Below are 27625 nucleotides of genomic sequence, written 5' to 3'. Positions count from 1 at the left end.
GCCCTGTCTGGCAGCAGAGTGATCCCACCAGCAATCGAAGAGAAATCTCCCCTCTCTGGCAGCAGAACAATCACACCAGCGTTCAAAAGACAGGAGGCACTCACTTTCTGCATTGACACTGATGCTTCTATCTCCCTTGTCACTTTAATCAGCTCGCACCCCACCCCACAATCTTCTTGCCACAAGGTTCATGCATGCTGCCTCTGCCTCCTGGAATCCTCTTGGAGACTGAAGGGTGTGGAAACACCCAAGCAATATCCAAATTGCAAATCACAGTTCCAGAATCACAGTCAAGGTGAAAAGCAGACGTATAAGGCATAAAAAGAAGTAAAATATATGGTTTCATGATCTATCCACTGAAGGAGTGTTGTACGCTGGAAGTTATCTGTCAGTAAATTAGACTTTGATCTGTATCTACGATATATGTGACAATAATAAACCAATTCCAACGAACAAACTATTAAAGGAACTCAACAGGTCAAACTACATTTATGGAGGAAATGAGATAATCAACATCTGAGGTTAGACCCTGTATCAAGAGATATTGGAAAACTATCGACATGGTGAAAGACTCGTCAGTTTCCACAAGAATTGTTGTTCTTCCACCACTAGACATAAAAAGTCTAAGCATTGTGTAGAAACCTCTCAAACACAAAAGTCAGTATCATCCCAGCTGACCACAAGAGTGGCAAAAGTGCTTTGTGCACAGAATGTGCGAACACTAAAAGTGCACAGAACCAATAACACTAACAATGTATAGATTGAATTACACTATAAATGTATAGATGTCATGTATAGATGTCATGTATTTTCTTGTGTATGTTTTACAAGTACTGTTTATTTTTGAATTTAAAACATTGGACAAGAAAGTGTTGGCAATAATCTATACCTCTTATGCATTTCTAACTTTTGAATATTCTACGTATTGGCCTTACACAGATTACTCATGCAACTTCTGAACTTAACCTCAAGGCACCCTATCCAAAGTTAATTCAATCATCCAAATGTTTCCCAGAATTACAGAGGAATAAAACAGCTGTTACTTCACCTCTCTTTCATTAGATGCATTATTACACATGGATAAGCAAAAGTTATTCTGAGAAAACACATCTGCAAAATCTTCAGTAGATTTTTATTAAATTGATAGGATTGCTAACTGAGAATTCTCAGTTATTAGCAGTCAGAATTCTCAGTCATAGAAACTTAAAGCATGGGTGTCCATACCATATGCCAAAAAAATGATCTAATTCTACTTCTGCATAGAAAATTGCAGGGTAGCATCTAATTACTTCAATCCACACAGTGAAAAATAGGTCGTCTCTCTATGTGTGGGAAATCAATGATTAGTGCAGAATAAGCTATATATTATATGAGACCATTGGTGGGTCTCACAAACTCTTCATCTGCCTACTGATCTAAACAAAAAACTAACTGAAGACTGGATAGATGTATGATGCTATAAACTTGAGCATTTGTGGTAATCTTCATCCATTGCTAAACTTTATTTACTATATTGATTATTTTGTGAAATTAAAATACGAGTCATAGAAGTTTATGGCACAGACACCAGCAAACTGCCACAAATTCCAGTATCTGTAATTTTACGTGCTCTTCACCCTAAAACTGATTTCATTTTAAACTATTTGTTTGCCCATGAAGAGAATCTTCAATGATAAAAGAGATACTGGGTTTTAACAGTTAACTGCAAATATTCAGAACAATAATCAATGCAGCCACATTGTCTAGTAAAAAAATTGTGTGCTAATGTGTCATTGTGCAGACTATCTTAATGCCATTAAACAAAAGCAGATACTGAATTAAGAACCAGTCTACTGCTGATGGCCCCATATGCTGCCATTTATAGCTTGTTAACATGCCGGCACCACCTACTGAGACAAACAGGTCTAGATACATTGACCAAACAATAGAAATTCAAATGTCCAGCCCCTTTAGAAAAGGTAGCTCATTAAAATCACTTTACCTGCAAGAAATATAAATATCAGGCATTGACAAGCAGGGGGAATCATTTAGTTGTGGAAGAGGCAGGATGGAAGAAATGGAAGAAGGATATCGTAACAGGAAGAGTATTCTTTGGTAAAAACTCCTTGTGTGTGGTACTTGTGTAACCTCAAGATCGGAATATTATCACTAATTTAGATGATGTGAAGTTTGTTGTTTTGTGGCAGCAGCTTTTATGTCATCTAAGTCAGTGGTATTAACCTGGGATATGCAGCTTTTTTCCTGGACATTAGTGTTTAATGAGAAATGATTCCTGTTACGTCAACTTAGAAGCCTTTCTGTGATAAACTCCAAGTAAGTGCTTTTATGTTGAAGTAGCAGTGGATATTTAATACTCGACTTTCTACAGATGTGATTTCTGAACTTTTGGACAGCTGCTATAAAGTTAAAATTAAACTGTTAACCTTAATGATATACTAAATGTACTGCATTGGGGGGGAAACATGGAAACTTGTTTGTTAAAATATGGAAAGTGGTGATACTACAGAAAAAAGCATTTAAATTGAAGAATCGTGCTGAGAAATTTTACTCGAAGGAAAAGCTGCAGTGAACACCACTGCAATCGTGCAATGCTGTCTTCTTTAACTGGTATTGCACTTCAGCAATGGTGATTTACTGTCCAGTATTGGTTTCTTGTGATTTTAAAATATTGAAATGAAGGAGTCCCTGTTAACCCAGCCATTTATGCAGTACACTGTTGCTAGTTACTCCAACAAGTGAAGCTTGCTGTCCAAGTCACATTAGTAAGTACTCACATGTTGGAATTTCTAGCCTACAGATTAGATTTGGACAGGTTTATGCAATAGCATTTTTGCACCACAGTTGTTGTTATCAGGCTTAGTTAACACTTAAGTCTTTCCATTTTTCTGTTCTGGAACAATGGCATGTAAATTGCTGTAGGTTGTAGGCTAGTTTTACCATTGCAGGATGATCCAACTTGTTTTTAGAGATCCTAATATGTGAGCATTTTCTGTGCATTCTAAGATTAAGTGCTTATCATATTAGAATTTCTGCTACAAAACCTATTGTCTGGTCTATTTATTTGCCCTGGAAGTATAGTGCATTTTCAGCCAGGCAACATGAAGCAGGAGAACTTGCTTTAGAACCTTAACATGTGAGTGCTTGCTGTTTCGTTTCAAGTAAGTGCTCTCATGTTGGGATTTCTACTGTACAGATCTGCTCTTTAGAATTAATGTCAGGTTCTGGACTCAGATGTGACGAGCACTCCTGACATTAAGGGCACTTGCTGTTACCATTTGCTGAAGTAAGTGCTTTTATGTTAGGATTTCACGACACACACTGCAACAGTTTATACCTGAACACAGAAGCAAGAAATGTTATTTCCACCCTTATTATGTTCAGTGTTATGATGTGTGGTGGAGCCTCTTGAGAACTTGCTGTATGTGAATTCTGTTGCACAACTAGTGCAAAATTGTGTTCTGTCTTACAAAAGACATTCTCCAGTGGAAGTAATTGTGAGGTGGGGCCTCTTAACACTTGAGAACTTGCTGACTCTGTGAAGTAAGTGCTCTTTTGTTGAGATCTTTGCTACACAATACCACGGCACAATACTTAAGGAAACTACTCTTGTTTTGTAGTTTTGAAGCACCAGCATGGAAAACTTGCTGTATACCTTACAAGTAAGTGCTTCATATTGGTGTTTTAAATTTACAGACTTGCCATTTCCCGGCTGTACCTTTACATTGTTCCAGTTGCTAAATCTGCATATGTGTAGATCACTTACTTGGATAATACTCTCAGAGGTATAACCTCCTCTTCCACCTTGTGTCTATCTTTGTGCTTTTTCTTCCGTTTTCTTTTGCTTTTTGACATAGATTCATCTTTCTTGTCACCTGAACCATGCTCATCTTCAGTTGAAGCATCTTTTATAGAATTAAAATGAAAATTAAAACCATTTTAAGCAAGTGTAATTTGAAATTACTGATTTGAAATGTACTGACCTTTGATGTCCTTCTCACTGTCTGTCTTTTCTTTTTCTCTGCTAGTGACTCTCCTCACTTTTGCAGAGGATAGTTCTTCCGCTTTTTCAGGACTACTTCTCTTTCGCTTTCTCCGACTTGTCTCTTCAATTTTTTCTCGTTTACGCATTTCACCTTTTGGTCTAGGCTTGCAAAGATCTGGCACATCAGTTTCAGAGCAGTCAGACACAATTCGGTTCCCTCTCACTTTTTCAGAGGCCTCAGCATGTTTATGGGATTGGTCTGTCGCTTCTGCGGTTGACTTGCAACATTCCGCCTTTCGAGATTTTTTCTTTTTCTTTTTTTTCTTCTCTTCTACAAATTGTTTCTTCTCTTCTACAAATTGTTAATACAAATTGTACTTAAATGTATTAATGTTTAGAAGTGTACATAATTGGACAAATGAAGTCTTTACCTGGCTGGTTGTTGTCACTGGAGTTAAGACCAGGAACTGGTTTGTTCTTGACTGTTTTGGGAAAAACACCAGGCTTTCGCGGTGCATCTTCTGGAGGATTGTTCAATAACTTTGGAAATAAATTTACAATAAATTTTTACAAGAATCTTTCGTGTTTCCTTTTTAAAAATTCAGCTACTTCATTTTGTATATTATGCATGTTCTTGTGTGACTTGTGTTTTGTTCTAAAGGTTAAATTGGGATTGCTGGGATAGTGTTTGATCAGGGACTTCTGTAGTACTGGGAGGGCAGGATCATAAGGAAATGAAGGCGGAATAGGATCAGCATCAAGGAAGACCATTGTATGTGCTAGTCCCATTGCTAACAGCATCCTAAATTTGATCCTTCCAGACAAGTTCTCATCAAACCCTTTTAACTACACAAAAGATAAGATCATAAAGATAATTTAGGCTTTTGCCTAAATTGGGTAATTCTTCCACATTGGATACCGGATTCCAAAAATATTCTGTAAATCTCCATACATAATTACCTTGTCCTGTTTTCCTATGAGCAATAATAGGAAGAATAAAAGGCAACAATGTATTTCCTATTACCTCAATGGCTTTCTGGGCTCCAGGCAGAGTTTCGAATTCAACAAATGCAAATCCTTTAGGGTCACCACTTGTTTTGTAACGAGGAATGCTGATGTAGACTACTTTTCCACATTTATTGAATACACGCTCTATCCAGCCGTGAGTAACATTCTTAGGTAGCAACTCCTAAAAGCAAATAACATGAGTCGGCTAACGTCCCACATTTATTGATTACACGCTCTATCCAGCCGTGAGTAACATTCTTAGGTAGCAACTCCTAAAAGCAAATAACGAGTCGGCTAACGTCCCTTAAAAAAACCCCTTAATTTCAAAAGAAGTTTCACCTTTTGCATTTTCTCACATGTTGGGTATACAGATGTAAATAAGCTAGCTATGCTTTGAGTCAATTTTGCAGGTCATGGTGCAATTCAAAGGCTGCGGTCATACATACCACATAAACCGTACGGTCATCAATGTCTTGGGGCTGCACTCCTAATGCCATGCGCCGCCTTAATTTTGTTCCTTCTACATTAAGCTGCAAAAACAGTTAAAGCCATTGTTAGCTACGTTGCTTTGAACTTGGCTTTTTCAAGAGCTCCCTTGTTTAACCGTGACCATCTTCCATGAAGATAGCAGGGGTGGGTAAGGCAACTATTTTACCACTTTAGATAAACTGCTTTACTTGTTTACGTACCAGCTGTGTGAGGACAGCTGCTGCAGAAAGATTTGCTCAACCATCTTGCAGTTTTCAATTTAAGACACTTGTATCTACTTCTGATCTAGGTGCTCCAAGAGATAACAAATATTTACCCTATCCTAGCTTAACCCAGTGGATTCTGAGTCGCTCAGTAACTTTCAAGCTTGGGGGGAATGCCAGAAATGGCCAGGAGAAACATTGTGGAACCTTCAATGAAAATGCAGATTTTTAGAATACAATTGTTGAAAGCACACTTGAGGCTGTCCACTATCTGTACTTATTTCATTTAGTCAATCAAATGAGCTAGATTTGGTAGTGTTGCTTTGTAGTCCCTTGTAAATTTTTAATGATAAATCTGTAGGTAGCTGACACAATTCCATATTCAAAGCCTTGCCAGTGTCTTAAAATGCACACATAAATACAATTTACAAAGACCACAATCTGCAACACCATATCCAAGGATTTATTGATTTTTAAATGGGACATTAAGATCAATTAAAATGACATTCAAAAAGCTTTGTCTTAAGAACACTCATTGGCTGCATTTGCAAACAATGAAATCTGCAGATGCTGGAAATCCAATGCTGAAGCAACTCTAGCAGGCCAGGTAAACAGCATCGTGTTCTGAAATGTCTTGCTTTCATTCCTGCCTGTTATAGTTTCTCTTAACCACAGCTGTTAGCTGTTCTGTCAAAGATTTCTAGTTGCATCTATGGTGTTTTAAAATGATTTTAAAATTCAAGTACAGAGGACCCATGAACTTGTGGCATAAGACATCCAGAATTACAGCATTTGTCCATTGAATCACCAAACTCTTATAAATACACACTGGCACTCAATTCCACTCCCATCATCTTCACATCTTAATATTGGGCACAGTTTCTTAGGGGGGCAAAGTCCTCCTAATATGGTTTCATCAGTGTTGGGGAACAAAAATCAGCATTACATCCTTGCTTTTTCATACTGGTCCTCTCATTGCAGATGCCTTTACCACCACCTGCCAAGTTAACCTCGAGAATTCTGCACTGACGTGTCTCTTTGCACCTTCTATCCTTCAGCTACCTTGGCATTATCCAAATTTGGCTATTAACATCATGTAAAAAAATAGCAGACCCAAGACTGAAACATGCTGAACACCATTAGTCACTAGCAGCAACCAGCAAAGTCCCCCTTTATTCTGACCTTGGCTTTCAGGGCATGCTGGTTTCTTCCATCAAGCTTTTCGGTCAAAGCAAGAGGCTGAGAGTGGAAGACTGAAGCATCGCGGAGGGAAGGTCGTTTTTCTTTTAACTGATTGGGCAAAAGAGCATGCCAAGGTTTAAAAGGGAGAGAAACTTTCAATAGTCCTAATCGAAGCAAGAGGCTGAGAGTGGAAGCATTGCAGAGGGAAGGTAGTTTTTCTTTAACAGCTCATGGAAAAGAGGCTAGACTGCGCAGGCACGTGATGTAGTGCGACAAAGGTTTAAAAGAAAGACTGCCATATACAGTGGCCATAGTTGCAGTGGACTGAGTCGGAATGGCTAAATCAGGCTGAGGCGAGGGTAGGTTCCAGTAAGCTTCTGTTTTCTTTTTTTTGTTCAGACTAAAAGAATATGCCAGGCAGGATGTTGGAATGCTCCTCTTGCAGGATCTGGGAAGTCGGGGAGACCTCCGGTGTCTCGGACAGCGATGCCTGCAAGAAGTGCATCCAGCTGCAGCTAACAGACCGCATTGGGGAACTGGAGCAGGAGATGGATAACTTCCAGATCATTCGGGAGACTGAGCATTTCATTGGTAGTAGCTTCCGGGAGGTAATTACACCTAAGGAACAGGGCACAGGTAATTGGGTTACCGTCAGGTGAGGGAAGTGGAAAGGGCAAGTAGTGCAGGGTTCCCCTGTGGCCAGTCCCCTCCAAAATAGGTATACTGATTTCGATACTGTTGGGGGGGGGGGAATGGCTTATCTGGGACAAGCTGCAGCAGCTGGATCTATGGCACTGAGTCTGGTTCTGCAGTGCAGAAGGGAGGGAGGAAGAAGAGCAGAGCGGTAGTGATAGGGGACGCCATAGTCAGGGGTACAGACAGGAGATTCTGTGGTCGTGGCAGAGACTCCCGGATGGTTTGTGGCCTCCTGGGTGCCAGGGTCAGGGATGTCTGATCGCATACACAGCATTCTGAAGTGGGAGGGAGATCAGCCAGATGCTGTGGTATACATCGGTATGAATGACAGGTTAGAAAGAGTCGGGAGGTCCTGAAGAGTGAATACAGAGAGCTTGGTAGGAAGTTGAAAAACAGGACCTTGAGGGTAGTAATCTCCAGATTGCTGCCTGTGCCACGTGCCAGTGAGGGTAAGAGAAGGATGCTCTGGCAGATGAACACATGGCTGAGAAACTGGTGTAGGGGGCAGGGTTTCAGATTTCTAGATCATTGGGACCTCTTCTGGGGCAGGTGGGACCTGTACAAGAGAGACGAGTTACACCTGAACTACAAGGGGACCAATATACTTGCAGGGAGGTTTGCTAGTGTTATTGGGGAGGGTTTAAACTAGATTTGCAGCAGAGTGCCAGAGTAGATAGTGGAACAGGGGTAAAAATAAATGTTAGTTCATGCAAAGACACAAATAGCAAGGTTGTATGCGGCGGTAATAATCATCTGAGGTGTGTATATTTCAAGGAGTATTGTGGGAAAGGCAGATGAGCTGAGGGCCTGGATTGACGCATGGAATTATAACATCATAGCCATTACTGAAACTTGGCTACAGGAGGGGCAGGACTGGCAGCTCAATGTTCCAGGGTTCCGATGTTTCAGATGTGATAGAGGCAGAGGGATGAAGGGGGGTGGGGGTTGCTTTGCTAGTCAGGGAAAATATTACAGCAGTGCTTCCGCAGGACAGATTAGAAGGCTTGTCTACCGAGGCTATATGGGTGGAGCTGAGAAACAAGAAAGGTATGACCACATTAATAGAATTGTATTATTGACCACCCAATAGTCAGCGAGAATTGGAAGAGCTAATCTGCAGAGAGATAACAGACAATTGCAGGAGACAGAAAGTTATGATTGTAGGGGATTTTAATTTTCCACACATTGATTGGGACTCCCATACTGTTACAGGTCTAGATAGGTTAGAGTTTGTGAAATGTGTTCAGGAAAGTTTTCTAAATCAATATATAGATGTACCAACTAGGGAGGATGCAATATTAGATCTCCTATTAGGAAATGAGTTAGGACAGGTGATGGAAGTGTGTATAGGGGAACACTTTGGTTCCAGTGATCATAATGTCATTAGTTTCAACTTGATCATGGATAAAGAGAGTTCTGTTCCTCAGGTTGAAGTTCTAAACTGGAAAAAGGCCAAATTTGAAGAAATGAGAAAGGATCTTAAAAAGCGTTAATTGGGACAGGTTGTTCTCTGGCAAAGATGTGATTGGTAAGTGGGAGGCCTTCAAAGGAGAAATTTTGAGAGCGCAGAGTTTGTATGTTCCTGTCAGGGTTAAAGGCAAAATGTATAAGAATAAGGAACCTTGTTTCTTGAGGGATATTGGAACTCTGATAAAGAAGGAGAGATGTATAACGTGTATTTGCAACAGGGAGGAAATAAGATACTTGAGTATAAAAAGAATAAGAAAATACTTAAGAAAGAAATCAGGAGGACTAAAAGAAGACATGAGGTTGTTTTGGCAGTCAGGGTGAAGGATAATCCTAAGAGCTTCTACGGATATGTTAAGAGCAAAAGGATTGGTCCTCTCGAAGATCAAAGTGGTCAGCTATGTATGGGACCAAAAGAAATGGGAGAAATGTTAAATGTTTTTTTTGCATCTGTATTTACTAAGGAAACTAGAATGGAGTCTATGGAAACAAGGCAAACAAGTAGGTTGGTCATGGAATTTGTACAGATTAAAGAGGAGGAGGTGCTTGCTGTCTTGAGGCAAATCAGAGTAGATAAATCCCCAGGACCTGACAGGATATTCTCTTGGACCTTAAAGGAGACTAGTGTTGAAATTGCAGGGGCACTGGCAGAAATATTTAAAATGTCGATGTCCACAGGTCAGGTGCTGGAGGATTGGAGGATAGCTCATGTAGTTCCGTTGTTTAAAAAAGGCTCAAAAAGTAAGCCGGGAAATTATAGGCCGGTAAGTTTGACATCGGTAGTAGGTAAATTAGTGGAAGGAATACAAAGAGATAGGATCCACAAGTATTTGGATAGACAGGGACTTATTAGAAACAGTCAGCATGGCTTTGTGCATGGTAGGTCATATTTAACCAATCTATTAAGAGTTTTTCGAGGAAGTTACCAGGAAAGTGGATGAAGGGAAGGCAGTGGATGTTGTATACATGGACTTCATCAAGGCCTTTGACAAGGTCCCACATGGGAGGTTAGTTAGGAAGATTCAGTCGCTAGGTATACATGGAGAGGTAGTAAATTGGATTAGACATTGGCTCAATGGAAGAAGCCAGAGAGTGGTAGTGGAGGATTGCTACTCTGAGTGGAGACCTGTGACTAACGGTGTGCCACAGGCATCAGTGCTGGGTCCATTGTTATTTGTCATCTATATCAATGATCTGGATGATAATGCGGCAAATTGGATCAGCAAATTTGCAGATGATGCAAAGATTGGAGGTGTAGTGGACAGTGAGGAAGGTTTTCAAAGCTTGCAGAGGGAGTTGGACCACTTGGAGGAATGGGCTGAAAAATGGCAGATGGAGTTTAATGCGGACAAGTGTGAGGTATTGCACTTTGGAAGGTCGAACCAAGGTAGAACATACAAGGTAAATGGTAGGACACTGAGGGGTGCAGTAGAACAGAGGGATCTGGGAGTACAGATACATAATTCCCTAAAAGTGGTGTCACAAGTAGATAGGGTTGTAAAGAGAGCATTTGGTACATTGGCCTTTATAAATCGAAGTATTGAGTATAAGAGTTGGAATGTAATGGTGAGACTGAATTTGGAGTATCGTGTGCAGTTTTGGTCACCTAATTACAGGAAGGATGTTAATAAGGCTGAAAGAGTGCAGAGAAGGTTTACAAGTATGTTGCCGGGACTTGAGAAACTGAGTTACAGAGAAAGGTTGAATAGGCTAGGACTTTATTCCCTGGAGCGTAGGAGAATGAGGGGTGATTTGATAGAGGTGTATGCAAGCAGGCTTTTTCCACTGAGGCCAGGGGAGAAGAAAACCAGAGGTCATGGGTTAAGGGTGAAGGGGGAAAAGTTTAAAGGGAACATTGGGGGGGTGCTTCTTCACGTAGAGAGTGGTGGGAGTGTGGAACGAGCTGCCAGATGAAGTGGTGAATGCAGGCTCACTTTTGACATTTAAGAAAAACTTGGACAGGTATATGGATGAGAGGGGTTTGGAGGGATCTGGCCCAGGTGCAGGTCAGTTGGACTAGGCAGAAAAATGGTTTGGCACAGCCAAGAAGGTCCAAAAGGCCTGTTTCTGTGCTGTAATGTTCTATGGTTCTAAGCTTTTCCCCAATCATTTGAGGTAAAATTTGGCATCATTCTTTGAACTGCATGCATCAAAAACAGCTATGGTTCTGGTGCGGAACTTTGGAGAACTCTGATGTACTTGTCCCTGTACCTAAAAGCAGCCATTCAATGTAACAATCCATCTTGGTCCTCAATCAAACTGCTGCTTTTCCATTAGTCCAAGTAACTTGATTTTCTCTCAGTTTAGTTCCAAAAAACTCCAATCTAATGCTAAGTGAAAGGATCAGTTGAGCTGGGGAAGTGCCTTGCACAAGAGGAAGATGACAGCTGTCCTTAGGGTATATGGTATTGTCAGCTCTTTAGCACTTAAAAAACTTTGTTTCAAAATTTAATAATTTTAGCCGCTATCACCTCTCCCAGCCAATTTAACCAAAAACTGAGAACTTAAAAATGACTTGTAAATGCAAAAGCTAGTAATGTAAAAGCATAGCCTGTGTACAGATGTGTATGTTCATTCACAACAATTGGAAAAAGATTTATTCTTGCTCACCTCAATAACATCTGAATTTCTTAATGCTCTTGCTATTAGTTTTACGTCAGTGGTTAACTTTTTCATTTTGTTGAACACTGTCAGCACAGATATGTCAACATCTAGGGATGAGAAAAATAGCAATTAAGATGCAAGTCATTAGATTTTAACTCATTGTTTTAATATCTTGAGCCATTACTCACATCCATCTCTGGATTTTTGAATCTGTTCCTGAAGGAAACGATCTTTGTGGAGGTTTACATCACCAAACCAAAATTCAACCTGCTTTTTAATCTCAGCAAGCACCTTGTTAACTCGTGACCTTTTCTTTTTCTCCTTTTCTTTTTTCTGGATATTGGATTCTGTGTGTGCTGGGTCACTTGCCACTTTCTCAGTCTCTCCCATAGTTCACTGCAGCCAGGCAATAAGCTATTCATGAAGAAAATACTTTCATTAATATCAGGGAAAAACGTTTGAGACACAAGCCAGCAGCACAGAGGCAGCCTTTAAGAGCAGCAGTATTTTTAAAGTTAGAGGAACGCAGCCAAGATCAGTTAGCACATCTCCAACTGAAAACTTGTTAGCACAATCGCTTTACAGTGCCAGCGATCACCAATCAGAGCTTGATTCCTGCAGCTGTTTGTAAGAAGCCTATACATTCTCTCTATGGCCATGTGGGTTTCCTCCCACATTGTAAAGATTTATTTAGGGTTAATGAGTTATGAACACACTTCGCTGGCAACGGAAGCATGGCAATACTTGCATGCAACCAATCCTCAGACTGTTCAGTGTCCCACGCAAGCAATGCAATTCACTGACAAATAAAAGTTGATCTCCTTCACCTTGGCATCATATCAGATTATGCTGATACAGAGCAGGCCTGAGAAGCAGTAGCAAAGGTCAGGAGGAATAATAGATAGACCCGCAAGTTCCACTACGTGTCAGATTATTCTGAAAATGTATTACTGTGCATGCATCATTAGGGGCCAAGTTCTACATAACAGCACAGTGAGCATACACAACAAGGTACAGCTCACCACCATATTCTGAAGGGTAGTTCAAAACAAGAACTTGCAGAGATGCCCACGCAGCATGTATAAAAATAAATACATAATTTGTTATATGACCTTTTTTGTGAAGCTTCAATAATAATGGAATCAAAAGGCTTTTGGGAAAAAGGGTAATGTCTGTGAACTGTTTTTCAGTGACACTGGTAAAGCAGTTTTCAAAAAAATTAGTATATATGATTTCCAGTTTTAATATAACTGTTTAAACTACCTCCACTATCAGGAAGTTACATTGTAGATCACAAACAAAGCATTTTGGTTCCCATAACTTTTTATTTGAATCTATCTCCTCTAGTCTACCAGCATTTCTGTGCCTTCGTAAGCAGGGCAGCACAACACTTAGAACACCTGCGATCCAGATTCAATTCCCATCGCTGTCTGTAGGAGGAGTTTGTACGTTCTTCCCTGTGACCGCATGGGGTTCGTCTGGGTGCCTCAGGTTTCTCCAAAGACATATCGGTGGTAGGCCACTTGGTTGCTATAAATTGTCCCTTAATTCGGCTATGGTTAAACCAGGGGACTGCTGGGTAGCACCGCTCGAAGGTCGAGAAGGGACTGTTCTGCACAGCATGTCAATAAATAAATACATTTGAGCAACTCAGCCAAACCTCCTGTTCTATGGAAAAAGAAGAAACATGTCCTACAAAACAGACTCTTAAAAAGTAACTTCTGAGACTTGCTTAATTGATTTTTCTGACTGCAAATACATGTAGAAACAGTACATACAGAAAATATAATTTCAAACCAAATGCAGTCCATAGTATCTGGAACTCTAAATCTAGGGGATCCAAGAACAAATGGCTGCATAGCTCCACATTTCATCAGCAGCCCCTTCCCTCATACAACTATATCCTGAACCTACTCCCTCAGTATTCCATCTATGCCCTCCATGCACTAAAAGGCATGCTCTTGCTCCTTTAATCCCCCTCCCTCTTTCATTCACCTTTCCCCCTTTTCAACTCTCATTCCCCAACTAACTCCAACTTACACTTCTCTCACTCTCCAGCTTATTCTCTCCCGAGGGTGAGGCCAATTATTAACTGCCATCACCTAACCTTTTCATGGGATATTTTTATGTTACGAGTTTAGGTTGGATGTTATCGAAAAAGCTTTCAGGATGTATATTGTATACATTTCTCTGACATTAAATTTGACCTTTGAAAAGGCATGGATGAGCTATTTATTTAAACTGAGTAGATTTTCAATTCTGACACTGATATTAATGATTAATGCTACCACTGAGGATGTACTCAGAAAAGTTTGCTTATATTCAGAGCCCCTCCATAGAGAATTCTTGCATGGACCCCAGCCTGTCAGAAGGAGGACATATGTTTTCTGTCAATTAGGAGGAAACAGTGTAGGGACATTCCCCTCAGAGACTCTTGCTGCTCAAAAGAGGAAAAAGATTGGCCTTAACTTTTGAATCCTCCTTTTTCTCTCCTCCCCTCTCTTAATCCTCAACCTCATTTCATTGCAAAAATAGCAGATAAACAATTCTCCACTCCCTCCATCTCCCATTATGCCTAACAGTCACTCTACCTCTTCGCCATAAGACATAGCAGCAGAATTAGGCCATTCAGCCCATTGAGTCGGCTCTGTCATTCCATTATGGCTGATCCCGGATTTCACTTAACCCCATACATCTGCCGTCTCACTATATCCTTTGATGCCATGACCAATCAAGAAATGATCAACTTCCTCCTTAGATTTGTTACTCTATGGCTAAAATAATTACTCCTTACTTCTGTTCTAAAGGGTCACCCCTCAATTTTGAGGCTGTGCCCTCTAATCCTGGATACCCCCACCATAGGAAGCACCTTCTCCACATCCACCCTATCTAGTCCTTTCAACATTCGGTAGGTTTCAATTCAACCCCACTCCCCCCCACCGCATTCTCCTAAGTTCCACTGAGTACAGGCCCAAAGCTGCCAAATGGTTCTTATATGTTAACCGCTTCATTCCCGGAATCATCCTCGTGAATCTCCTCTGAACTCTCTCCAATGACGACAACACAGCCTTTTTGAGATATGGGGCTCGAAACTGTTGAAAATACTCTGTGCAGCCTGACTAGTGTCTTATAAAAGTTCAGTATTATCTCGTTTTTATATTCTATTCCCCTTGAAATAAATGCTAACATTGCTTTTGCCTTTTTTTTTACCACAGACTTAACCTATAAATTAACCTTCTGGGAGTCTATTAAGTCCCTCTGCACCTCTGATGTTTGAACCTTCTCCCAATTTAGGTGATAGTCTGTACTACAGTTCCTTCTACCAAAATGCATTATCGTGGATTTCCCAACACTGTATTCCATTTGCCATTTTTTGACCATTCTTCCAATTTGTCTAAGTCCTGCTGCAAATTCATTACTTCCTCAGCACTACCTATCACTCCATCTATCTTTGCATCATCCGCAAGCTTTGCCACAAAACCATCAATTCCATTACTAAATCACTGACAATGTGAAAAGTAGCGGCCCCACTGAGGAACACCAGTAGTCACTGGCAGCCAACCAGAAAAGGCCCCTTTTATTCCCAATCACTGACTCCTGCCTGTCAGCCATTCTGCTATTCATGCCAGTATCTGTCCTTTAACACCACAGGATCCTATCTTGCTAAGCAGCCTCATGTGTAGCACCTTATCAAACGCCTCCTGAAAATCCAAGTAAGTGACATCCACTGCCTCTCCTTTGTCCACCCTGCTTGGTACTTCCTTGAAGAACTCTAACAGATTAGTCATGCATGACTTCCCTTTATAGAAACCATGCTGACTGTGACTTATTTTATCATTAGTCTCCATGTACCTTGAAGCTCATCCTTAGTAATAAACTCTAATACTTTCTCAACTACTGAGGTTAGACTAACTGGCCTATAATTTTCTCTCTTTTGCCTTCCTCCCTTCTTAAAGGGTGGAGTGACACTTGCATTCTTCCAGTCCTCCAGGACCATGCCAGAGTCAAGTGATTCTTGAAAGATCATGACCAATGCATCCATTATCTCTTCAGCAATCTCTCTCAGGATTCTGGGATGTAATCCATCTGGTTCAGGAGACCTATCCACCTTAAGATCTTTAGAGTTTGCCTAGCACTTTTTCCCTTTACAATAGTAACATCACTCTCTCCTGCTCCCTGACACCCACAGACCTCTGGCACATTGCTAGTGTCTTCCACAGTGAAGACAGATGCAAAGTACCCACTAAGTTCATCTGCCTTTTCTTTGTCTCCCTTGCTTTCACATTCTTGCTCACTTCACCTCTAAAGATAAGATGGTAGCACTATTCAAGGATGAGTGTTGTTGCTAGACAACAGTTGAGATCAAGACAGGCCATTAAAGCAGTAGGACACAAAATTACAGTAAACAGCATGGGACAATCTGGTCTCTCTGTCTTCTGCTGATGGGTGGGTGTGCAATTCAAACATACAAAGCAATTATGGTAAATGAAATGTGGCTGACTGAGGGGCAGCATCCCAGAGCTGGGGAAGCTCTGGGTTGGTCTATGAAATGGGCTTAAGGAGCACTTTAAGAGATGAAAAATTGGTAGAAGGATTTTGGGAAGGAATTAGATCATGCCATTCACCATGAAGTACTTATACCCCACACAAGTATAATTAGAGCTATTATATAATGCCTATATAAATGTGAGCACTCTCCCAGAGAGAAACACCAACAGCAACACACTGAGCACATCACCTCGACAGGTGCTGTAACATCAGCAAGCTAATCGCCAAGTTTGGCGAACATAACAAACAGATTTATAAGGCTACCAAGTTAGGCTCCCAAGAAGAAAGCTAGATTGGAGACAGGGATGTATTATGTATTTTACAAGAAAAGGGAAGATGATAGTAGCTTTGAAAGAGGGACACCGTAACTAAGAACCATAATCTACACAGAGGCCTGAAGAGAAAGTTATTGATCAGCAATAAACCTGGAATGGAATGAAAAGAGCAGGAAGTTGAAATCACAAATGGGATTAGGTCAGATAACGCAAGGAGAGATATTCAAAGAGAACCTTCAAACAACAACAAAAAAGGGCATTTGTCTGGTCACACACATAAAGATGTCTTAATTTGGTTACTGCCATTGACTGACATTTATTAGTTTTAGCAATAAATTATCCTTATTCGCGGTGGGGATCATTTTGGGAGAGAGAGCAGCCAGTCGTGGTCTACATCAGTACCAATGACATAGGCAGGAAGGGCGACAAGGTCCTGCAAAGTGAGCGCCAGGATTTAGCTGCTAAGGCTAAGTTAAAGGACAGGGCCTCTGGGATTGTGATCTCAAGATAGCTACTCACGCCATGTGCTACTGAGGCCAGGAATAGCAAGATAATACAATTTAACATGTGGCTAAGGAGATGGTGCAGAAGTGAGGGCTTCAGACTTTTAGACCATAAGACAGGTACAGAATTAGGTTACTTGGCCCATTGAATCTGCTCCACCATGGCTGATCCTTTTTCTCCTCCCTCCTCAGCCCCACTCCACAAACTTCTCCCCGTAACCTTTGATGCAATGGCCAATCAAGAACCTATTAATCTGTCTTAAATACACCCAATGACCTGGCCTCCACAGCTGCCTGTGCTAAAAAATTCCACAAATTCACTGACCTCTGACTAAGGAATGTTCTCCACATCTGTTTTAAATGGACAGACACTATCCTGAGGCTGTACCCCCTCATCCTAGACTCTTGTAACCCTTACCCAACAGGCTGGTATATGTCTAGGGGAAAAAGGGGATCCAGCCACTCTCCAACCCACCTCCCGTACACGCAGGTGCTGTGAGAATCGAGTTTACGCCTCGAGCCCGCCAACAGTATCAAATCCACAACAAATACCGTTATGAAATACACTTTAAAGAGTTTACTAAAATTAAAAAGAGTAGTAAGCAATACAATATATATACACAAGGAAAAAAACAAAAGGCGCCACTTATCAAAGTTCAGTCTGTTTAGTGCACTCGTTGGAGCTCAATCAACGAACCAATCGACCCATCCGGCCGTCGCACCTGGGACCACCCCAGTGGTCTTACGAGCAGACCAGCATACGTCCACCTTCTTCAGTGTCTTCCTTGGCCTCCCCCAAAAAACCCGCGAAAACCCCTCCCCCAAGTTCCCAGCATCACAAGACACAATGACATTCCCCATTGATTAACAAATGAATACAATTACCATATCAGCCATTCTAAAGTGAAACAACGGCTAGAGAAACACTTATCCAACAAAGAAACATTCCTACTTGTAACAAACCAAAGAGGCCATTTTGAGTAACATACCCAGGACATTGTACACTCTCCTACTATGGGAAACATCCTTACCACATCTACACTGTATAGGCCTTTCGACATTTGAAAGGTTTCCAAAGGCTCCCCCCACCCCCATCCTCGGAAATTCCAGTGAGTACTGGCTCAGAGCCATCAAGTGTTCCTCATGTGATAATGCTTTCATTCCCAGAACCATCCTTGTGACCCTCTGTACCCATTCTAATACCTGCATATCTTTTCTCAGATGAGGAGCCCAAAACTGTTCACTGTTCTCAAGGTGAGACCTCACCAGTGCCTTATAAAGCCTCAGCATCACATCCCTGCTCTTATATTCTAGACCTCTTGAAATGAATGCTAACATTGCATTTGCCTTCCTCAACACCAAATATCCAAATATACAGCACCCACTGCATCCCCTTTATCTGTCCTACTTGAAATCTCCTCAAAGAATTCCAACAGGTTTACGGGCAAGACTTTCCCTTAAGGAAACCATGCTCATTTTTGTCCTATCTTGTCCTGTGTCACCAAGTACTCCATACCCTCACCTTGCCAACCACTGAGTTCGGGTTAACTGGTCTATAATTTCCTTTCTTGTGCCTTCCTCCTTTCTTTAGAGTGGAATGACATTTGCAATTTTCCAATCCTCTGGAACCATGCCAGAGTGCAGTGATTGTTGAAAGATCATTATTAATACTGCCAGAATCTCTATCACTACCTCTTTCAGCACCCTAGGGTGCAGTTCATCTGGTCCAGGTGACTTATGTACCTTTAGGTCTTTCAGCTTTTTGAGCAACTTCTCCCATGTAATAGCAACTGCACCCACTTCTCTTCCCTCACATCCTTCAACTCCTCACACACCAGCCTTCTACAGATATTTTAAGAGCAAAAGGACAGCAAAGGACAAAATTGGTCCTCTTGAAGATCATCATGGTCGTCTATGCAAGGAGCCAAAAGAGATAGTATAGATCTCATAAGTATTTTTTTGCATCTGCATTCCTTCGGGAGATGGACACAGTTTACAGAAGTAAGGTAGAGGAGCCATGAGGACATAGACCCTGTATAGATTTCAAAGGAGAAGGTGTTTGCTGTCTTGAGGCAAATTAGGGTGGATAAATTCCCAGGGCCTAACAAGGTGTCCACTCAGACCTTGTGGGAGGCTAGTGCAGAAATTGCAGGGGCTCTAGAAGAGGTATTTAAAATGTCCTTGGCCTCATGAGGCACCAGAGGATAGCTAATGTTGTTCCACTGTTGTAAGAAAGGTCTAAGAATAAGCTGGAAAATATGCAAGTAGTGGGTAAGTTATTGGAATTTTTCTCAAAGGGACCAGATACATAAATATTTCGATAAACAGTGACTGATTGGGATAGTCAACAGACCTATGCGTGTGGTAGGTCATGTCTAACCAATCGTTTTTAGAAACATAGAAATTTACAGCACATTACAGGCCTTCGGCTATCAAAGCTGTACCAACCATGTAACTTACTCTAGAAACTGCCTAGAATTTCCCTACCGCATAGCCCTCTATTTTTCTAAGCTCCATGTACCTATATACGAGTCTCTTAAAAGACCCTATTGTATCCACCTCCACCATCCGGCAGTAGATTCCACACACCCAGCATTCCCTGTGTGAAAAATGTACCCCTGAAAACCCCTCTGTACCCACTTCCAAGCACCTTAAAACTCTGCCCCTTCATGTTAGTCATTTCAGCCCTGGGAAAAAGCCTCTGGCTATCCACACGATCAATGCCTCCCATCATCTTACATACCTCTATTAGGTCACCTCTTATCCTCTGTCGTTCTAAGATGTTATAAATGTACCACAGCTCTGAGGGGCCGAAGGAGCGGGAGCAGCCCCCTCCTTCCGGAGAATCGCAAGATAGACAATAGGTGCAGAAGTAGACCATTCGGCCCCTCAAGTCTGCACCGCCATTCTGAGATCATGGCTGATCATTCACTATCAATACCCAGTCCCTGCCTTGTCCCCATATCCCTCGATTCCCCTATCCATCAGATATCTATCTAGTTCCTTCTTGAAAGCATCCAGAGAATTGGCCTCCACCATCTTCCCAGGCAGTGCATTCCACACCTCCACAACTCTCTGGGAGAAGAAGTTCTTCCTCAACTCTGTTTTAAATAACTGACCTCTTATTCTCAATCCATGCCCTCCGGTACTGGACTCTCCAACATCTGGAACATATTTCCTGCCTCAATCCTATCAAATCCTTTAATTATCTTAAACGTTTCAATCAGATCCCCTCTCAATCTCCTCAATTCCAGTGTGTACAAGCCCAATCTCTCTGCGTAAGACAGCCCTGCCTTCCCAGGAATCAACCTAGTGAATCTACGCTGCACTTCTTCAATTGCCAGAATGTCCTTCCTCAAACCTGGAGACCAAAACTGTACACAATATTCCAGGTGTGGTCTCACCAGGGCCATTAACGCTATTAATTCGGGTCTCGGAAATGAGAGACAATGCAACGGTTTTGGCCATTGTTCTTAGAGGCACCTGTGTGCCGTGCATGTCCCTGCTACATGACAGCTACCATGGATATGGACACCCTCGGGCAATGTGGGGGTGGAGATTGCATCACCCTACTTTGGTGGACATCTACAACTCTGCAAGTAAAGATAAAAGGGGACTGCAGGAGGCAGTACCCCAGCAACGCACCAGAAGGACACCCTCGCTCAGTGCTCCCGTGGCTGGAAGCCACTCAACGCCACATGTGCTCCTAACTCCTTTGCCTGGGGAGCGGGTGGCTGATAATACCGAGAAGGACTTCGAACTAACAACGGGGAAAACAACGCTCCCCTGATTTAACGGAGTGGCTTCATAAAGCCCCGGGCAAGTTTTTCCGTTTTTCACTGATCCTTCTAAAACACGTGAAACCCAGCGTTTCCCCGAAAGGCTAAAGTCTGCAGACTTCTGAGTGACTTTTATATTTCCAACAGACAATATATTATCCCCTAGACAACAGTCGAGATTACTTCTTAATGATGAACATTACTATACCCGCGCTTTAAATTGAGTATTGATGACGTGCATTATCTGAATGTTTGTATTAACCTTACTTTTGTGCCCCTTTATAAATAAAAACGTTTGAAAATAGTGACATCAGACTTCAACGGACCTCTCTATCTTTGCTGGTAAGTTATCCAGTTACGGGATACGTAACAAAGGAGAAAAGACCAAGTTCACCCAACCTGTTCTCATAAAGTATGCTCTCCAATCCAGACAGCATCCTTCAAAGTCCCCTCCGCACTCTCGGTTCATTCAAAGCTTGCAAATGATCTGGACTAGCTTGAAAAATGGCAGAAGAACATTAATGCAGACAAGTGTGGGGTATTGAACTTTGATGGGAAAAACTAGGTCACAGAGGAGTGCGGTAGAACAGAAGAATCTGGGAATATCGATCCATAATTCCTTGGAAGAGAGATCGCAGGTAGATAGGGTCATAAAGAGAGCTTTTGATACATTGGCCTTATGTTGAAATTGCTCAAAATGTTGGTGAAGCCTAATTTGTGGTACTGTGTGCAGTTCTGGTCACCCGCCTACAGGAAAGATATCAACATGATTGGCGGAGTATGGAGAAATTTTACAGGAATTTCGTTGGGACTTGAGGACCTGAGCTATAGAGAAAGGCTAAACAGATTAGAATTCCTGAAATGTAGGAGAAAGAGGGGAGATTTGACAGAGGCCTACAAAATTATGAAGGGTCTGTGCAAGCAAGCTCCATAAGAACATGGTTGGGAGAGGTATGGAGGGCTATGGTCCAGGTGCAGAATGATGTGGGGTGGGGGGAGAAGAGGGGAGAGGGGGAAGAGGAGGGAGAGAGGAGGAGGAGGAGGAGGAGGAGGAGGACCACCAAAGAGCTTGTTTATGACTCAATGAAGTTTATGAAGAGCATAATTATGGACTAACTAGAATGAGGCCCAATCTCCGGAAAATAAAACAGGCTAGAGAAACCAATTATTTTGATTGAAACTGCATAAGGAAAGACAATAGATGAAGTTCCTGTTATTATCACATTGTTAAAGGTGTACCCTGCCACTTAATGCACATTTTGGGAGAGATCTATTTTGTCTCTTAACCTGTTAGTTGTATAATCATGGGGCTGTCCTCCCTAACACTAAAGGGATACATTTTTGGTGTCCGCAGTTTTTACTCATAGGCTTTTAGAACAGACACCAGCATTGAATACTCAAAGGCCTTCTGTTAGTTGGGATGTGTAATCATTGTAAATATGTAATTCTGTAAATTTACCCGAATATATTCAAAATTTTAAAGTTAAGTAGGTGGTTATAGCAATTACTATAGTTAGTTACTATTGTGCTGCAGCATAAAGCATGTCAGGAGAGTGAGATTCTCTTGGATCCTCCAAAACACAGATACAGACTCACACACACTCCCCTAAAGGTTAGCTGTATGAATAAAGACTTAATACTGTATATATTATTTCCCAGCTTCCGTTTGGAATTCATACACCCTTGCCCACCTTCCTTCGAAGGAACAGCACTTAACCGTTTTCACTTGATAATTAAAATCTACAGATGAACGAGTCGTAAGATTGACATTACATTAAAAATCTACATTAGAAGTTTAAGTGCCAAACACTACAAAAAATAAACATCTGGTTTGACCGTAAGAACCATGAGCTCGGTTAATGTATTTTCAAGTGTACACAGAACCTCACAAGTAAACAGAATCTGAAATTGTTCACCCACTTTCAATCCCCAAAGTGCAGGGTGATATTCTGCTGGGCTCACAACTCGGTGTTCAGTCCTCTCGCAGATGACGGGACTACACAGAAGGCAAACCGATAACGCGCGCCACCGCCGTATTAAAGAACCCGCGTTCTTCCTGTCTGCCCCAAATTCCACGCCTCACCAACCCCGAGTAAACATATCGAATGTGGAACACCGGTGCAGCCAAAATCAGAAAACGGTACTTTAAATGCATCAAGGCAGTCAATGAAAATAGGTTACACAGTGCATCAAACAAAGTAAATACGATAAGAACCGTATTATACCTCAACACAAGACCTAGAAGTCGAAATTGAAACACATTACACAAATTGCATAAAAAAACAAATGCAGCAGAGTATGAATAAGATATGAAACGTACTATTGACACACAAATGCAGTACACTCAATACACGAAATAAATAAATATAAAAGATCGTATACAATAAACACAGTTGATCATAATAAACAAGTTGCATTAGTTGAAATAAATATCATGCCAAAGAAACACAAGATACCTTGTTCTCGTCCTGCGACGCTGACTGACCAGCGGCGTCGCGGTTTGATGCCGTCACGGCGGGCGGGAATATTCGAGGTGTTTCTGGTCCTCCAGGGCTTCTTGTTGTCGTCCCCTCTCACTGGCCGGAGGCTGAGGCTGTGGCTGTGGAGCCTTGGCCGGATTGAGTCAAACTGCACCGGCGGCGGAGACGAGCGTCGACGAGGACGGCAAGTTGGTTCGGGTGAGGGCAGCTCGGGGCATCAGCCGACAGTAGGTGAAGTGATGGCGCTTTTGGTTGGAGAGGCAACTGGTTGGGCGTTTGAAGTTTGGGATTGACTGATCAAAGTCAGCTTTATTATCACTGATTATATGACGTAAACTTTGTTTTCCGATATTACCGTGCTAAAACGATATTATTTTAAATTGAAAGAATAAATATATAGTGCAAAATAAAGGAATAAAGAAGTAATTTCCATGGACCAAGCACAAATCTGATGGTGGAGGGGAAGAGGTGCTACTGAATCGCTGAGTCGGGGTCTTCAGCCCTTGTGCCCTCTGACGGTGGTAACAAGAAGAGAGAATGCCCTGGGTGGTGAGAGTCTTTAGTGATGACAATAGCACCTGAAAAGAATATTGTTGGGTACGTCTTGCAGTATCGTCCCTCAATTCTTTAAACCCCACATCTAATAAAAATGATTATCTTCACTGCCAAATGAAACAGCAAGTTTTTTTTTCTGTTGTTTGTAATGAACACTAGATATTCAAGGATTCAAAGTGTGTTTATTATCAAAGAATATACATTATACAACTTTGAGATTGTTTGATTACAGGCAGTGCAAAGATATTCAGTGATAATAATGGTAAATACTGTATGTATTCACGTGAGTCATGGTAGATGAACTTGGTCTAGTGTAATTATAGGAGTAGGTTTACTGACAAAATGAATGCTTCATGCATTGCTCTAAAAATAACCAAATACAAGCCTGATATAAAATATTTCTTCTTGTTAGTGTAACAAATGGTCTCACTAAGAGCAAAGTATTTACTTACCTTTCCTTGATCTTTTATGAATATGCACCAAAACTTATAATTTCACATCCATATTCCTTATCCTATATTTATTTATTGACATAGGGTGCGGAGTTGGCCCTTTAAGCCACACTGTCCAGTAATGCCCCCTCCCCAATTTAACCCTAACCAGAGCACCCAGAGGAAACCCACACAGTCACAGGGAGAACATACAAACTCCTTACTGGCAGCAGTCGGAATTGAACCTGGGTTGCTGGTACTGTAAAGCATTGCACTAGCCACTATACTGCTGTGCCACCAATGAGGTACAATAACAATACTCTTTAGAAATGCAGTTTTTCAATTGTCTTTTTCAAAGATTAATATTAAAAAGTTTGAACAGGTTTTCTATAATGCTTCATTTTTTTCAATGTCTATGTAATGTTTTTGTTTATAGTAAAACAATGAATGCACATAAATAAGCAACAGGACTCATCCTTTTACTTTTTAAAAAAAAGTCCACAGTTATTGTTACTAATTCAGTAATCAATGATAATCTCTGCTCAAAATTATCATGACGTGTGAGAATTTTTAAAAGAAGATTATTGCCTATTTGGGTACATACACTCAAAAAAGTTTGTCACCACTGTGCTGGAACATACAAGTCCAAGTTCTTTTAATGGGGCAGTGGTAGGTGACAGACTAATTATATACAGATGTACATTGTCATATTGCTGACTACTTTAAGCTACAAATTGAACTGATTTGTAAGAAATGTTAATTAATTTAAAACAAGACCAAAATGATAATGGACTTTAAATCCGTAAAACCATTCCCCTTGGCCGACGCTGACCGTCAAACACTCAGTTACACCAATCTTACTTGAAACTCATTTTTATTTTCCCCATGTTCCCCTCCTAGGTCATACTGCTTGGCTGCACACAAGGGGCAATCTACAGAAACCAATTTACCTGCCAACTCACGCATGTGTGAGAAAACCAGAATATCCAGAGGAAACAAAATGTCGACGGGGATATGATGCAACTCCATACGTAGCACCTGAGGTTAGGATTACACCTGGGTCACTGGAGCTGTGAGCCAGAGGCTCTACCAGATGTGCCAATGTGCAGGCATCCCTGCAGCTGTTGATCCTGTTTCAAAATATTTTTTAACTTCTTGCTGTTCTTGACATCTTGATTTAAGTAAGATAGTGAAATTAAGGACGTAAGGATGAAACACAATCAAGCTAAATTTAACTGGATCATTTCAGGAGGCATTACGGTAGATGGAAAAAGGGTTGTTCAGGTTACTGAAGTTTAAGAGGAGTTTTTCATCCACAACATTTGAGATTGAAAGTTCCAGCTTTTTGGGCTCTGGTGGTTGACAGTAGTGTAACATTTTAAAGCCATTGGATAGAATTATATTGGTTCAAGTGTGTCAGGGGGTTTTAGGCTGGAAGAGATTTAAAGTTAGAATGGACAATGTTATGGGAGAATCTGAAAACTAGGATAGCCATTTTAAACTCATTGAGGTTCATGAATGTAGAGATAATGGCTGATAATGCTGCAGAGCAAGACATCTAGGCAGTAATGTTTAGATTATCACATTTTCAGAGAGTAGGATGAGAAGTTAGCCAAATTTTTCATTGCAATAGTTATACTGGTGGTAACAATGACATGACATTTCTGCAATTGATGTCTTCAGTCATGATGGAGCCTGAAGACAGTGCAAAACTTAAGGTTTTAGAGAAAATCATATATAGTTGAGTAAATACATGGAACAAATAGCCAGAGGAAGTAGTATGTGTGGGCTTAATATGAACTTTAAGACATTTGAACAGGTTAATAGAAAGGAAAAGTTTAGAGGGATACGGGCCAGCTATATGGGACTGGCTCAGGAAAACACCTTGATCAGTATGAATGAACTGGGCTGAAGGAATTGTTTCTGTGTTGTTTATCTTTATGGCTCAGCTCTTAGTCAAAAAAAGTGCTATATTTCTTATAGTTTGTACAGCCTTAGTTGATTGCCAAGAAGAGGGATGAAATTGGTATTAGCTGAGGAAATGGTTTGTGACAGACTGAGAATGATAGTTATAGTTAAACAAAATTAAAGTTCATCTATAATGAATGAGTGGGTATCAAAAAAGTGATCATTGTTGATAGTGTGAGGTAGAGAAGGGTGTCATCAGACTACATGTGGAATCTGATGTATCCTCAGGCAAAAGTACATGTGCATGAAAAACGAACAGCAAAATAAATCCTGGGAATTCAGAGCTAATGACATTGATGGAGGAACAGAGATCATTGCAGCTCAGGCCATGACTGCTTAGATAAGAGTAGACTATTTGTGTGGGCAATAGTGAAAATTATTGGAAAGAGGCTTATGTGCGGTCCACCTTCGTTAAAGACTCCAATAAGTGATATGACAGTTACACAGGATATTGTCAATGCTTTTGCTAGCGGCAAGTTTGGCTGGAGTGAAAACCTGGGAGCCTAGTTAGAGAGAGTCAGACAATGAATAGTGAGAAGAATGGGCACAAGTATAGGAGGGGATAGCTTTATCAGGACTTCAAGCAGAAACACTTGCATCTATGTAGGGTCATCCACAATCTTGGTTATGCTAAAGCATTACATGCTGATGAGGTACCTTTGGAAATGTCACAGGAAACAGGGTAATACATTTATACAGACTTGCTGCTGCCATCACCATTGTGATGAACAAATCCTTTTTGTGGTATTAAGTGGTTAAATATTCCACAAGACACTAAGAGTAACTTTACTGCACTTTTTAAAGTAGTGCCATAAGATTCATCTGCTAAGACCAGGCTTCATTCTAATGTCTAATCTGTAAGATTGTACCTCAGAAATTGAAATATTACCTATAAATACTTCACTAAAGCCTCAGGCCAGTTTTTTTTTGTTTAAATTTCTGGACGGGAACTGAAACCTACAGCCTTCTGATTCAGAACCATTCTGCTGCAGGTCAGACAGTAGAGAGGAAAAGGACACTGAAGGTGGGATATTATTTTATAAAGATGAAGAGATCATGGACTAATGTGTGTCAATATTAACAGTATAAAGTCAGTTGTCTTCATCACAGTCTGTCCTCCTCCTTGTCTAGCAAACTTAATCAAATTTCCCCCCAAGCGTAGAACTTGTATCTTTTTCCTGTTTCTGAGATACTCTTGTTAATGAGACCTACTCAATACTGTTCTTGTGTGGATATTCCTTCTGAGCATGTGGCCAAGTTCCTTTCCTAGTCCCATGAAAGCTTGGGATCATCAATGATTGGTTCTCAGATCTAATTCCACTTCTTTCTGCCTTTTCTCATTTAAACAAAAACATTGTATTCCCTTGATTCCAACAGTCAAGAGATTACACTGAGTACCAGGGTCTAAGGTGATCTCAGTACTATTCTCAATACATGCTGCATTGATGTGAAGCA

At 41.1% G+C, this 27625-nt stretch overlaps 2 protein-coding genes across 3 annotated transcripts in view; one reads left to right on the top strand and one right to left on the bottom strand.

Annotated features, from left to right (window-relative positions):
* Nucleotides 1-23299, bottom strand: part of larp7 (La ribonucleoprotein 7, transcriptional regulator) — a 52128-nt gene extending 28829 nt beyond the window's left edge. Inside the window, exons 1-8 of one of the 2 annotated variants that reach the window (XM_059964923.1) lie at nt 23193-23299; nt 11820-12045; nt 11638-11738; nt 5437-5520; nt 5007-5171; nt 4414-4522; nt 3981-4334; nt 3764-3902 (exon numbers count right to left, since the gene is read on the bottom strand). In XM_059964923.1, coding sequence (XP_059820906.1) covers nt 3764-3902; nt 3981-4334; nt 4414-4522; nt 5007-5171; nt 5437-5520; nt 11638-11738; nt 11820-12021 — 1154 coding nt within the window. In that variant the 5' untranslated portion in view covers nt 12022-12045; nt 23193-23299. Of the gene's footprint in view, nt 1-3763; nt 3903-3980; nt 4335-4413; nt 4523-5006; nt 5172-5436; nt 5521-11637; nt 11739-11819; nt 12046-22656; nt 22806-23192 lie in introns of those variants that run through there. The other variant, XM_059964924.1, reaches the window with a different exon arrangement.
* The window catches only part of LOC132391564 (protein ZGRF1-like), a 93889-nt gene continuing 89541 nt past the window's right edge, over nt 23278-27625 (top strand). Inside the window, exons 1-2 of the mRNA XM_059964922.1 lie at nt 23278-23518; nt 25103-25245. The gene's annotated coding sequence lies outside the window, so the exon portion shown is untranslated. The remainder of the gene's footprint in view (nt 23519-25102; nt 25246-27625) is intronic.

Source organism: Hypanus sabinus, chromosome 3 (genome assembly GCF_030144855.1).
Source record: "Hypanus sabinus isolate sHypSab1 chromosome 3, sHypSab1.hap1, whole genome shotgun sequence".
In the NCBI taxonomy this organism is placed as follows: domain Eukaryota; kingdom Metazoa; phylum Chordata; class Chondrichthyes; order Myliobatiformes; family Dasyatidae; genus Hypanus; species Hypanus sabinus.
The sequence above is the reverse complement of the archived record's forward strand: the minus strand, read 5'-3'. Positions and strand labels throughout refer to the sequence as shown.